At 40.6% G+C, this 14,064-nt stretch overlaps 1 protein-coding gene across 2 annotated transcripts in view; it reads right to left on the reverse strand.

Annotated features, from left to right (window-relative positions):
• Positions 1 to 14,064, reverse strand: part of LOC117506640 (protein phosphatase 1 regulatory subunit 1A-like) — an 82,726-nt gene that overhangs the window by 33,198 nt on the left and 35,464 nt on the right. For both annotated transcript variants that reach the window (XM_034166164.1, XM_034166165.1), the window contains exon 2: positions 10,168 to 10,228. In XM_034166164.1, coding sequence (XP_034022055.1) covers positions 10,168 to 10,228 — 61 coding nt within the window. The remainder of the gene's footprint in view (positions 1 to 10,167; positions 10,229 to 14,064) is intronic.

Genomic DNA, 14,064 nt, shown 5'->3' on the forward strand with positions numbered 1-14,064 from the left:
CTGATTTATTTGCTGCAGTTGTTTACTGTTCTTAAGCAAATGATCAAATTGAATGGAGGAAGAAAATAGATAGCTTTGCCTGTGATAATCAAAAACAGGTGCTGCTCCTTTCTACCCATTTTAAAAGGTATACGATTCTCAACTAAATGTACAAAATTCTCTTTGTCATGAAATGTAGTAAAAATAATGTACCTTTATTGCTGTCTTACAGAGTAAAATTACAACTAATTTTATTGCAGGTGAAGTATTTTAGACCTTGTGGAGGACATGACAGATGCGATGACAACTAAAATAAAATAAAAATAGCAACATGGCGTGTTCAGGTCAGTTTTGGCATCAATGGCATTTACAAATAAACTCTAATTTTGTCCTGATAGAAATCCAAAATTGTACAGCAAAGGATGGCACAGTGGACTAGAGGTTAGCACTGCTGCCTCACAACAAAAAAGCCCTGGGATTGATTCCCATCAGGTCCTTTGTACATGAAGTTTGCATGCTCTCTGCGTGTTTGTACCCTGCCAGTTCCTGCGAGACCCATTATTGGAATAATGAATGAATAAATAATAAGATAATAATGATAATAAGAGAATGACTGAATAAATGTTAGAGCAAATGACAGGAAAGAAAAAAAAAGCATGACTGAAAATGAAATCATTTCTCTACCGCTGGTTGTCACTACACCCAAAATAGGCTCTTTGGATGAACTCAATTCAATTCTGTGCAGGATTTCCATATAATAAATATATGTTGCCCCAACTCAAATAAAATACATCCATACAAGATAATGTAATTTTAATTGAGTTGGGACTACATATACAGGGGGGAAAATAAGTATTTGCCCACCTGTCAGTTTTGCAAGTTTTCCGGCCTACAAAGAATGGAGAGGTCTGTAATTTTTATCGTAGGTACACTTCAACTGTGAGAGCTAAAAAAAAAAAAAAATCCAGAAAATCACATTGTATGATTTTTAAATAATAAATTTGCATTTTATTATATAAAATAAGTATTTGAACACCTACCAACCAGCACGAATTCTGGCTCACACAGACCTGTTAATTTTTCTTTAAGAAGCCCTCTTATTCTGCACTCTCTACCTGTATTAATTGCACCTGTTTGAACTTGTTACCTCTATAAAAGACACCTGTTCACACACTCAATCAATCACACTCCAACCTGCCCACCATAGCCAAGACCAAAGAGCTGTCTAAGGACACCAGGTACAAAACTGTAGACCTGCACAAGGCTGCGATGGACTACAGGACAACAGGCAAGCAGCTTGGTAGAAGACAACTGTTATGATTATTTATCAGAAAGTGGAAGAAACACAAGATGACTGTCAATCTCCCTCGGTCTGGGATTCCATGCAAGATCTCACTTTGTGGGGTAAGGATGATTCTGAAAAAGCTCAGAACTACACAGGAGGACCTGGTCAATGACCTGAAGAGAGCTGGGACCACAGTCACAAAGATTACATTAGTAACACATGATGCTGTCATGGTTTAAAATCCTGCAGGGCAGCAAGGTCCCACTGCTCAAGCCAGCACATGTCCAGGCCTGTTTGAAGTTCACCAGTGACTATCTGGATGATCCAGAGGAGGCATGGGAGAAGGTCATGTGGTCAGATGGGACCACAATAGAACTTTTTGCAATCAACTCCACTTGCCATGTTTAGAGGATGAGAAGAACCCCAAGAAAACCATCCCAACCATGAAGCATGGGGGTGGAAACATCATACTCTGGGGGTGCTCTTCAGCAAAGGAGACAGGACGACTGCACCGTAATGAAAGGAGGATGGATGGGGTCATGTATTTGAGATTTTGGCAAACAACCTCCTTCCCTCAGTAAGAGCATTAAAGATGGGTCATGGCTGGGTCTTCCAGCATGACAATGACCCCAAACACACAGCCAGGGCAACTAAGGAAGCATTTCAAGGTCCTGGAGTGGCCTGGCCAGTCTCCAGACCTGAACTCAATAGAAAATCTTTGGAGGGAGCTGAAACTCCAAACCTGAAAGATTTGGAGAAGATCTGTATGGAGGAGTGGACCAAAATCCCTGCTGCAGTGTGTGAAAACTTGGTCAAGAACTACAGGAAACGTCTGTAATGGCAGACAAATGTTTCTGTACCAGTTGTTAAGCTCTGTTTTTCTAGGGGGTGAAATACTTATTTTATGCAATAAAATCCAAATGAATTACTTATAAATCATACAATGTGATTTACTGGATTTTTTTTTTTAGATTCTGTCTCTCACAGTTGAAGTGTACCTACAATAAAAATTACAGACATCTCCATTCTTTGTAGGTGGGAAAACCTGCAAAACTGACAAGGGGGGCAAATACTTATTTTCCCCACTGTATTTATTAGATGGAATCCAATCGAATGAGTCAGTTTTTTTTTAGTGTATCACACAAACAAATTCCTCATTAGATGAACTCAATTCAGTTATGGGCAGGATTTCCATCTAATAAATGTATTTATTAGATAGAAATCCTATTTTAGATGCATTTCTTAATGCGTTTTGTGCTTTCTCATTTTTTAGCCCTGAAAGTGTAACAGGCCTGCCTGTGTGTCTGATGTGTTATTGGGCTTCAAAATGAACAAGGGAAAACCATCTGCAGAGCGTTAAATAATGCAGAGCTGTGTGTGATGTAGGGCACACCATTACCGCACCAGCACCACTCTTCTTCCTCATCATCATATCTGTTCACCACCTCCCCCAATTTAGGCACATCCTCACATATGTGCCGTGTCTGTGATTACACCTGAGACTAATTTGATTTCTATGTTGGCTTCTGCCATTTTTAATCCCTTTGTTTCATGTTCTAACGTAGGTTCAACATCTGAAAATTATTTCTGTCCATCTATTTCTCACAGTGAGATTTTGCCACACACACACACACAAAAAAAAAAATATTACACCACCTTTAATTCCATCCTGCAATAAACACTAATCTCTTCATATGTTCATCTCTGAGAGAAATCACAGTTTCCTCTTTGGCCAATTTTCCTCGCTTCTGCTGACTTTGGTTTGTCCCTCCCTCCCACTCTCCTCTTCACTCCTCTGAAGTTTCATCTCTCACTTTCACTGATCTGCTAAAGCAGGGAGGATTTTTGAGGGTTTTCCTTCCTCTTTCATTATGAGATCAAATATAACCGTGACTCCTATTACAAAATCAAAACGCATCCACAGACTTGTGCAATCATACACATAAAAACGAACGAATAATGAGAATTTTTTTATTATATCCAATTAGAATGAGTGCAATTTTGCAGAAGAGAAAAAAGTACAATATAACATGCTATTAACCCCCCGCTCCTGAATGATTCATCAACAGAGAACACCACCCGCTGGTTTCTCACTAAATCACTCCCCGCACCTTATTCCCACTTGATTTTAATTCTGTAGCAGATCACTTTATACCCTGACAAACCAAAGTAGGTTTGGAAGCAGCGAGGGAAGCCAGATCACAAAACACAGAACAGGAGAAAACTCCAGGGACTGGCTGTTGTCTTTGATCATTGTGAGCCCATGAGAGCGAGCATGCATGGCTGTTTTTGTTGCTCTAATGCACCATGATGATTCGTTTGGTGCATAATAAGCTCGAGTTGCTGCATGTGAGCCATCAAATTAAGGCACAGAAATAAAAGGAGCGACTGGTACACTGTGTGGCTGCTTGTTAGTGTGACTGCAGGCCTGTGAGTTTGAAATACATCATATATTAGCAAGCCTTGACCCTCATTCTCACATTCACAGACATGCATCCCTGAAGGTCATGGCCTATAACCACGGGAAACCAGTGTGTCAAGATGGCGGTTGCTAGTGATTGTGATCTAGAGTGCAGATTGATGAAATAATGTTCCAGACTTGTACCATGTCATCTATGCAAAAAGAACTATAATATGACTTTAGCACAACCTTATGTCATTCTGTGTACGACAACATTACAGGCTCCATGGGACTGATTAATAGCCCTGTCTCATTTCATCCCGAATAGCAAATCAGGGTGTGTTCTGAAGCATCACAATAACTCTTTGATCCATCTTTGTCAGTCTTGAAAAAGCTGGTATATGCACGCTGTAGTTAATGGCCATCATTGACACCAGTTTTGATATTGTTCAAAAATTTCATCCAGATTCGCCAAATTTCACTTTTTTCCATTTATTTTAATTTATATTTCGCCAAACCACAACAAAGTTGCCTCAAGGTGCGTCACACAAGTAAGGTCTAACTTTACCAACCCCTAGAGCAAGCACACAGGCGACAGTGGTAAGGAAAAACTCCCTCTGATGATTTGAGGAAGAAACCTCAAGCAGACCAGACTCAAAGGGGTGACCCACTGCTTGGGCCATGCTACAAGCACAATAGACAATACAGGAAATAATACAGAACATTTTGGGGGATTTTGGGAGTCCATGCTGGTGCACAAGACGGGAGGCCTGCAGAAGATAATGCCCACTCACATCTCTGGATGAAGCCGCACCTTAAACAGAGAGAAAACTGGCGTCATTACGCGGTTGCTTCCGGCCGGTTGTAGTCTTAACAGCTTCAATCATTTTCAAACATCTTTAAACGTGGTAATCTTGGTGAGTACAGCTTGATACTTGTTTGATTGTGCTCCATCGGGGTAAAAATTATTAAGCAAAAGCAGTATTCGTGACAGTTCTGGCTGAGAATGTGGCCGGGCGCAGCTTTACTTTTGTTTTCGGGCGAGTTGCCAGGAATGTGCTTTATAAGCCAGGCAATTGTCAGGACTGCACTTTATAAGCCAGCCTGACAGGAGGCATGTACGCTGTTTCATTCAGTTTTTGTACTTTTTCTAGATCGTGGGGTATCGTAATATAACGATGTCCTGTGGAATAGGAGTGTAACAAACTATGTCAAAAAAGGAAAAAATAGCAGTTTTCAAATATGTTTAAAGTCTTTAAAAGCATTGCCCAATCATGTAATATCCCGCTTATCCATTGCACAAGGTTTCAAACTGTGACATTTCGGGATGCATATCCATGAAATTGGGAACGGAGCTTCAGATTGTGCGCCATGTCATAGTTACATTTAGGCTAAAGCTACAGTGTGTTGGATTAGTGTCATGTACTGGTGAGGCTGCAGGTTGCATCTGTCACCACGCACGATTTTGCTTTCCTTCATGTTTCTGCTTCTTTGGCAATGGCAACTCATACTCCCATGCCATCTCTTAGGATAAGTAATATGCATACATGTCAACCTATACGGATTGTCCGTAAATTATACAGATTTTTCAGAGTTTCAGAGTCATACGGACGTACAAATAAAGTCTTATGGATATTCAGGGTTTTCTGTTGTAAATTTATTTAACTGTTGTTTTTCTTAACTCCGCGGACTTTCTGCCAGCCATCCACCATCTTTGTACTCCTCATAGAAGCTGTGTGATGACGTGTGCAATGTGAGCGTCCAATTGGAATTGGTTCACCGTCACATGGCTTTCCAATATCCAATCGTAGGGCAGAGCAGTCTCAGATGGTAGGGCCAAAGACTGTTAGGAGCAGTGATCTGTTACTCTGTGAGTTCTGGTTTCTGTAAAAATAGAACAGCTGTGTGACACTATATTCAAGGGAAATATATTGAGTTTGTACAAAATACCAAGCGATTTTATTGTGGAGCAAGAGAATTTAACTGTGGAGGACTTCCATCATAAAAGAGCCTATGGAGATCCCTGGTGTTAGTTATTAATACGAGGGCTGTCAATAAAGTTACGGTCCTTTTTATTTTTTTCAAAAACTATATGGATTTCATTCATATGTTTTTACGTCAGACATGCTTGAACCCTCGTGCGCATGCGTGAGTTTTTCCACGCCTGTCGGTGACGTCATTCGCCTGTGAGCACTCCTTGTGGGAGGAGTCGTCCAGCCCCTCGTCGGAATTCCTTTGTCTGAGAAGTTGCTGAGAGACTGGCGCGTTGTTTGATCAAAATTTTTTCTAAACCTGTGAGACACATCGAAGTGGACACGGTTCGAAAAATTAAGCTGGTTTTCAGTGAAAATTTTAACGGCTGATGAGAGATTTTGAGGTGATTCTGTCGCTTTAAGGACTTTTCACAGTGTGAGACGTCGCTCTGCGCTCTCAGGCGCCGTCGTCAGCCTGTTTCAAGCTGAAAACCTCCACATTTCAGGCTCTATTGATCCAGGACGTCGTGAGAGAACAGAGAAGTTTCAGAAGAAGTCGGTTTCAGCATTTTATCCGGATATTCCATTGTTAAAGGAGATTTTTTTAATGAAAGACGTGCGGACGGGTCCGCGCGTCAGGACGCAGCCGACGCGACGCTCCGCCACAGGAAAAACACCTCTGTTGAAAGCCTTAAGGACAAGTTGGAACATGTCCTGCCTGTTAAACAATTTCTCATATACTCACTCCACTGAAAGCCATCAAAAGCCGCCTGGATTTTACAAATGGTTATCAACACGGAGGTGTTTTTCCTGTGCCGCTGCACCGCGTCGGCTGCGTCCCGACGCGCGGATCCGTCTGCACGTCTTTCATTAAAAAAATCTCCTTTAACAGTGGAATATCCGGATAAAATGCTGAAACCGACTTCTTCTGAAACTTCTCTGTTCTCTCACGACGTCCTGGATCAATAGAGCCTGAAATGTGGAGGTTTTCAGCTTGAACAGGCTGATGACGGCGCCTGAGAGTGCTGCACGACGTCTCGCACCGTGAAAAGTCCTTAAAGCGACAGAATCACCTCAAAATCTCTCATCAGCTGTTAAAATTTTCACTGAAAACCAGCTTAATTTTTCAAACCGTGTCCACTTCGATGTGTCTCACAGGTTTAGAAAAAATTTTGATCAAACAACGCGCCAGTCTCTCAGCAACTTCTCAGACAAAGGAATTCCGACGAGGGGCTGGACGACTCCTCCCACAAGGAGTGCTCACAGGCGAATGACGTCACCGACAGGCGTGGAAAAACTCACGCATGCGCACGAGGGTTCAAGCATGTCTGACGTAAAAACATATGAATGAAATCCATATATTTTTTGAAAAAAATAAAAAGGACCGTTACTTTATTGACAGCCCTCGTATATGGACAAAACCCCAGTTATGTGATACCGCCATGTGGTTGTATACTGTAATAAAACTGATTTTGGTGCGATTTGGAGGTTATAAGGATTTTGTGTTGATTTTATGGATTTTATCACTTGGTTATACAGGTGGACCCTCAAAGGGGTTGACATGTATGAATATGTATGATCCCCATTTCACAAAAATGAGGGTTGCAAAACCTGGCAGTAGAGCTTCCACAAGCACAGACACATTTGTGGGACCTTGATAATGTTTAAAATCAAAGACCAACCATATTGAAATGCAAACACATTAGTAATGCCAGTTTAACACAATATTCAATTCAATTCAATCAATTTTTTTATATAGCGCCAAATCACAACAAACAGTTGCCCCAAGGCGCTTTATATTGTAAGGCAAGGCCATACAATAATTATGTAAAACCCCAATGGTCAAAACGACCCCCTGTGAGCAAGCACTTGGCTACAGTGGGAAGGAAAAACTCCCTTTTAACAGGAAGAAACCTCCAGCAGAACCAGGCTCAGGGAGGGGCAGTCTTCTGCTGGGACTGGTTGGGGCTGAGGGAGAGAACCAGGAAAAAGACATGCTGTGGAGGGGAGCAGAGATCGATCACTAATGATTAAATGCAGAGTGGTGCATACAGAGCAAAAAGAGAAAGAAACAGTGCATCATGGGAACCCCCCAGCAGTCTACGTCTATAGCAGCATAACTAAGGGATGGTTCAGGGTCACCCGATCCAGCCCTAACTATAAGCTTTAGCAAAAAGGAAAGTTTTAAGCCTAATCTTAAAAGTAGAGAGGGTGTCTGTCTCCCTGATCTGAATTGGGAGCTGGTTCCACAGGAGAGGAGCCTGAAAGCTGAAGGCTCTGCCTCCCATTCTACTCTTACAAACCCTAGGAACTACAAGTAAGCCTGCAGTCTGAGAGCGAAGCGCTCTATTGGGGTAATATGGTACTACGAGGTCCCTAAGATAAGATGGGACCTGATTATTCAAAACCTTATAAGTAAGAAGAAGAATTTTAAATTCTATTCTAGAATTAACAGGAAGCCAATGAAGAGAAGCCAATATGGGTGAGATATGCTCTCTCCTTCTAGTCCCCGTCAGTACTCTAGCTGCAGCATTTTGAATTAACTGAAGGCTTTTTAGGGAACTTTTAGGACAACCTGATAATAATGAATTACAATAGTCCAGCCTAGAGGAAATAAATGCATGAATTAGTTTTTCAGCATCACTCTGAGACAAGACCTTTCTGATTTTAGAGATATTGCGTAAATGCAAAAAAGCAGTCCTACATATTTGTTTAATATGCGCTTTGAATGACATATCCTGATCAAAAATGACTCCAAGATTTCTCACAGTATTACTAGAGGTCAGGGTAATGCCATCCAGAGTAAGGATCCGGTTAGACACCATGTTTCTAAGATTTGTGGGGCCAAGTACAATAACTTCAGTTTTATCTGAGTTTAAAAGCAGGAAATTAGAGGTCATCCATGTCTTTATGTCTGTAAGACAATCCTGCAGTTTAGCTAATTGGTGTGTGTCCTCTGGCTTCATGGATAGATAAAGCTGGGTATCATCTGCGTAACAATGAAAATTTAAGCAATACCGTCTAATAATACTGCCTAAGGGAAGCATGTATAAAGTGAATAAAATTGGTCCTAGCACAGAACCTTGTGGAACTCCATAATTAACTTTAGTCTGTGAAGAAGATTCCCCATTTACATGAACAAATTGTAATCTATTAGACAAATATGATTCAAACCACCGCAGCGCAGTGCCTTTAATACCTATGGCATGCTCTAATCTCTGTAATAAAATTTTATGGTCAACAGTATCAAAAGCAGCACTGAGGTCTAACAGAACAAGCACAGAGATGAGTCCACTGTCCGAGGCCATAAGAAGATCATTTGTAACCTTCACTAATGCTGTTTCTGTACCCTGATGAATTCTAAAACCTGACTGAAACTCTTCAAATAGACCATTCCTCTGCAGATGATCAGTTAGCTGTTTTACAACTACCCTTTCAAGAATTTTTGAGAGAAAAGGAAGGTTGGAGATTGGCCTATAATTAGCTAAGATAGCTGGGTCAAGTGATGGCTTTTTAAGTAATGGTTTAATTACTGCCACCTTAAAAGCCTGTGGTACATAGCCAACTAACAAAGATAGATTGATCATATTTAAGATCGAAGCATTAAATAATGGTAGGGCTTCCTTGAGCAGCCTGGTAGGAATGGGGTCTAATAAACATGTTGATGGTTTGGATGAAGTAACTAATGAAAATAACTCAGACAGAACGATCGGAGAGAAAGAGTCTAACCAAATACCGGCATCACTGAAAGCAGCCAAAGATAACGATACGTCTTTGGGATGGTTATGAGTAATTTTTTCTCTAATAGTTAAAATTTTGTTAGCAAAGAAAGTCATGAAGTCATTACTAGTTAAAGTTAATGGAATACTCAGCTCAATAGAGCTCTGACTCTTTGTCAGCCTGGCTACAGTGCTGAAAAGAAACCTGGGGTTGTTCTTATTTTCTTCAATTAGTGATGAGTAGAAAGATGTCCTAGCTTTACGGAGGGCTTTTTTATAGAGCAACAGACTCTTTTTCCAGGCTAAGTGAAGATCTTCTAAATTAGTGAGACGCCATTTCCTCTCCAACTTACGGGTTATCTGCTTTAAGCTACGAGTTTGTGAGTTATACCACGGAGTCAGGCACTTCTGATTTAAAGCTCTCTTTTTTAGAGGAGCTACAGCATCCAAAGTTGTCTTCAATGAGGATGTAAAACTATTGACGAGATACTCTATCTCACTTACAGAGTTTAGGTAGCTACTCTGCACTGTGTTGGTATATGGCATTAGAGAACATAAAGAAGGAATCATATCCTTAAACCTAGTTACAGCGCTTTCTGAAAGACTTCTAGTGTAATGAAACTTATTCCCCACTGCTGGATAGTCCATCAGAGTAAATGTAAATGTTATTAAGAAATGATCAGACAGAAGGGAGTTTTCAGGGAATACTGTCATGGATATATGATCCATTAATGAAGCCAACAGAACACCCCAACAACTATCATCTCTCTCTATCTGTCTTTGCAGTTTGGACTTTGTGTTCAGCCTTACCTGGTGAGGATTGATCACTGGACGCCACCAAGGTGGCAGGTGTGGGTCTGCGTCTTCTAATCTGAAACGACAGAACAACTTCAGTCTTAAAAGGACACCATGATACAATGTACAAAAGAACATACACACTTATATACAATTACCATTGCATTTGATGTCTAGCAAGGAATTGGACCTATAGTACGTGTGCAGAGACAATGCTGGAAATTATGACAGTTGGATGAACAAGTATGTGAATGTTATGTCCTTCAACATCTGTTGCACACATACTGTGTAAAACATGTTCACTGACCACCGTGCATGGCTATGCGCATCAGGTGCCATTTCAGCTGACTCGAGATTGACCGAATAAGCAGATTCCTTAATGAATGGAAAGACCAAGACATGCCAAGTGCAGTACTTTTTTTTTATAGCTAAATTAATAACTGTCAGTTTATCTTAAATATGAATTTTGCTGTCAACTATTAATAGAGCATGAGGTCTGCATGGGAAAGTATCAGACTGAGGTGTAAGTATGGACTGAGCGTTAGTGTGGTCCGTGCAAAAAACACAGAGATCTGATAATCCCATACAGACCATACAGGTTAATAATTTGTTTATTATGTGGCTATTACATACAGTGGGGTAAAAAAGTATTTAGTCAGTCGCTGATTGTGCAAGTTCTCCTACTTAGAAAGATGAGAGAGGTCTGTAATTTTTAACATAGGTACACTTCAATTATGAGAGACAAAATGAGAAAAACAATCCAGAAAATCACATTGTAGGATTTTTAAAGAATTTATTTGTAAATTATGGTGGAAAATAAGTATTTAGTCACCCACAAACAAGCAAGATTTCTGGCTCTCACAGACCTGTAACTTCTTCTTTAAGAAGCTCTTCTGTCCTCCACCTGTTACCTGTATTAATGGCATTGGTTGGAACTCATTATCTGTATAAAAGACACCTATCCACAGCCTCAAACAGTCAGACTCCAAACTCAACCATGGCCAAGACCAAAGAGCTGTCGAAGGACACCAGGAAGAAAATTGTAGACCTGCACCAGGCTGGGAAGAGTGAATCTGCAATAGTCAAGCAGGTTGGTGTGAATAAATCAACTGTGGGAGCAACTGTAAGAAAATGGAAGACATACAAGACCATTGATAATCTCCCTCGATCTGGGGCTCCACGCAAGATGCCATCCCGTGGGGTCAAAATGATCATGAGAACGGTGAGCAAAAATCCCAGAACTACACAGAGGGACCTGATGAATAACCTGCAGAGAGCTGGGACCAAAGTAACAAAGGCTACACACTACGCAGAGAGGGACTCAAATCCTGCAGTGCCAGGCGTGTCCCCCTGCTTAAGTCAGTACGTGTCCATGCCCGTCTGAAGTTTGCCAGAGAGCATATAGATGACCCAGAAGAGGATTGGGAGAATATCATGTGGTCAGATGAAACCAAAATAGAACATTTTGGTAAAAACTCAATTTGTCGTGTTTGGAGGAAGAAGAATGCTGAGTTGCATCCCAAGAACACCATACCTACTGTGAAGCATGGGCGTGGAAACATCGTGTTTTGGGGCTGTTTTTCTGTAAAGGGGGCAGGACGACTGATCTGTGTTAAGGGAAGAATGAACGTGGCCACGTATCATGACATTTTAAGCTAAAACCTCCTTCCATCAGTGAGAGTATTGAAGATGTAACATGGCTGGGTCTTCCACCATGACAATGACCCCAAACACACCGCTTGGACAATGAAGGAGTGGCTCCGTAAAAAGCATTTCAAGGTCATGGAGTGGCCAAGCCAGTCTCCAGACCTCAACTCCATAGAAAATTTGTTGAGGGAGTTGAAAGTCCATGTTGCCCAGCAACAGCCCCAAAACATCACTGCTCTAGAGGAGATCTGCATGGAGGAATGGGCCAAAATACCAGCTACAGTGTGTGCAAACCTGGTGAAGACTTACAGGAAACATTTGACCTCTGTCATTGCCAACAAAGATTATATTACAATGTACTGAGTTGAACTTTTGTTATTGACCAAATACTTATTTTCCACCATGATTTACAAATACATTCTTTAAAAATCCTACAATGTGATTTTGTGGATTTTTTTTTTCTCATTGTGTCTCTCATAGTTGAAGTGTACCTATCTTGAAAATTGCAGACCTCTCTCATTTTTCTAAGAAGAACAACTTGCACAATCAGGGACTGACTAAATACTTTTTTACCCCACTATATATATATATATATATATATATATATATATATATATATATATATATATATATATATATATATATATATATATATAAACACACAAAATTACAGTATCATCCAAATATGGAAGATGCTGACAGTTTGGGCTCATAGTCAGACCTGTTTGCTTCACGTCCATGAAGAACTTGCTAACAGATGGTCCAGTCATTAGCTGGTAAGCTTTCAATCTGTGTGTGTGTGTGTGTGTGTTTTTTCTGATGCTATTTAGATATTTGTGAAGTATGTTCATGTCCAACTTGGTTTTTCTAATCGTGTTTTTAGGTTTCTGGTTTGTAACGAATGGGATACGTGTTTCGGACCGATTGTCATGGTAACTGGGAAAATATCGGACTGGAAATCGGCCAATCAGAGCATGCGTAGCGTTGCAGCCATATAATAATAATTAGATATATTTTTCCTACTTGTAACTGAAAATATTGCAATATAGTTTCCATATTCATCAGCAGAAGACTCTTGTAATATAATTTCAGGTTTCACTACAGTGGAATTCAGCATTTTTCTAAGGCAAAGGCTATACGCCCCAACCGTTGGGCAGATAAATATAATGTCTTATCTTATTCGCCCAACCGTGATCGTGTATTGACATGTTTTGTGCATCTAAACTACGTTTTTTACACCACTTTTTAGGACTCTATTGTGGCGTATGTTTGACACATTTAATGGCGCCATCTTTAATTACTGTCAAAACACCGCAATGGATTAAAACAGACAAACGTCATAAGCATTTTGAACTGAAGTCTGTTAATGATGATGAAAGTTTCTGAACAAAATGCTGCTTGTTGGCTGTAAGATGGTATTAGTTTGACACTGTTCCCTGGGTGTGATGAGCCAAACAGAACCGCTTTAGATCACAGCTCCTCCACGGGCTGCGAACCCTCCCGCAGCCGGTGAGAAAATATCTGCCTTTTTTCCCCTCTGTGTTGAAACCGGAAGTGAGCTTACATGCGCACTCATTGGTCGGTTGTGGTTGAGCGTATCCGGTTGTTAAGTGTGACGTAACGCATCATGTGATTTTCAACTTCTGGCTCCAAACAAAAAAGGCGCGCTGTCATTAACATTGAGAACTGCACTGAGACGATATGATCAGGCTGCACTGAAACCGTTGCACACAGACAACAGCATTAACATAGCAACATAAAACTTTTTGTATATTGTGCCTAAAACTCTCCTGGATATGTTAACTGGGTTTTTAGATGTTGTTACTGCGTTTGTTTTATGTAAAAATGTCAGACGCTCAGATTGTTTCTCCGTTATTTTCAATGGGAGTTGCTGCGAGCTGCGATCGCTTCCTGTTCATGTCGTTCGGGGAGAAAGTGAAGTTTGCACTTTAACGTCCTGTTTATTGTAATAAATCATTTTTTATTAACAAGCAGACATGTATATTTTACCTGTGCATAATAAAATATGTAAAGTAAAACAAAAAAAAAAGTTTTATTAAGTGTTCTGACCAAAGAACCAGACGAATGCGGTTAACGGAGGTGGAGGCAGAGAAGCGAGGGACGGAGGTTTGCGCACAATGTAAACACAAACTAAACTCAAACTGTAAAGCCTTAAAAGGATCAAACAGACATAACTTTAATTGTAAAGTTGGAGGTCTATGGACCCGGAAACAGATTTATCACGTGATGCGTTACGTCAGCGCT

This window comes from Thalassophryne amazonica, chromosome 3 (assembly GCF_902500255.1).
Source record: "Thalassophryne amazonica chromosome 3, fThaAma1.1, whole genome shotgun sequence".
In the NCBI taxonomy this organism is placed as follows: domain Eukaryota; kingdom Metazoa; phylum Chordata; class Actinopteri; order Batrachoidiformes; family Batrachoididae; genus Thalassophryne; species Thalassophryne amazonica.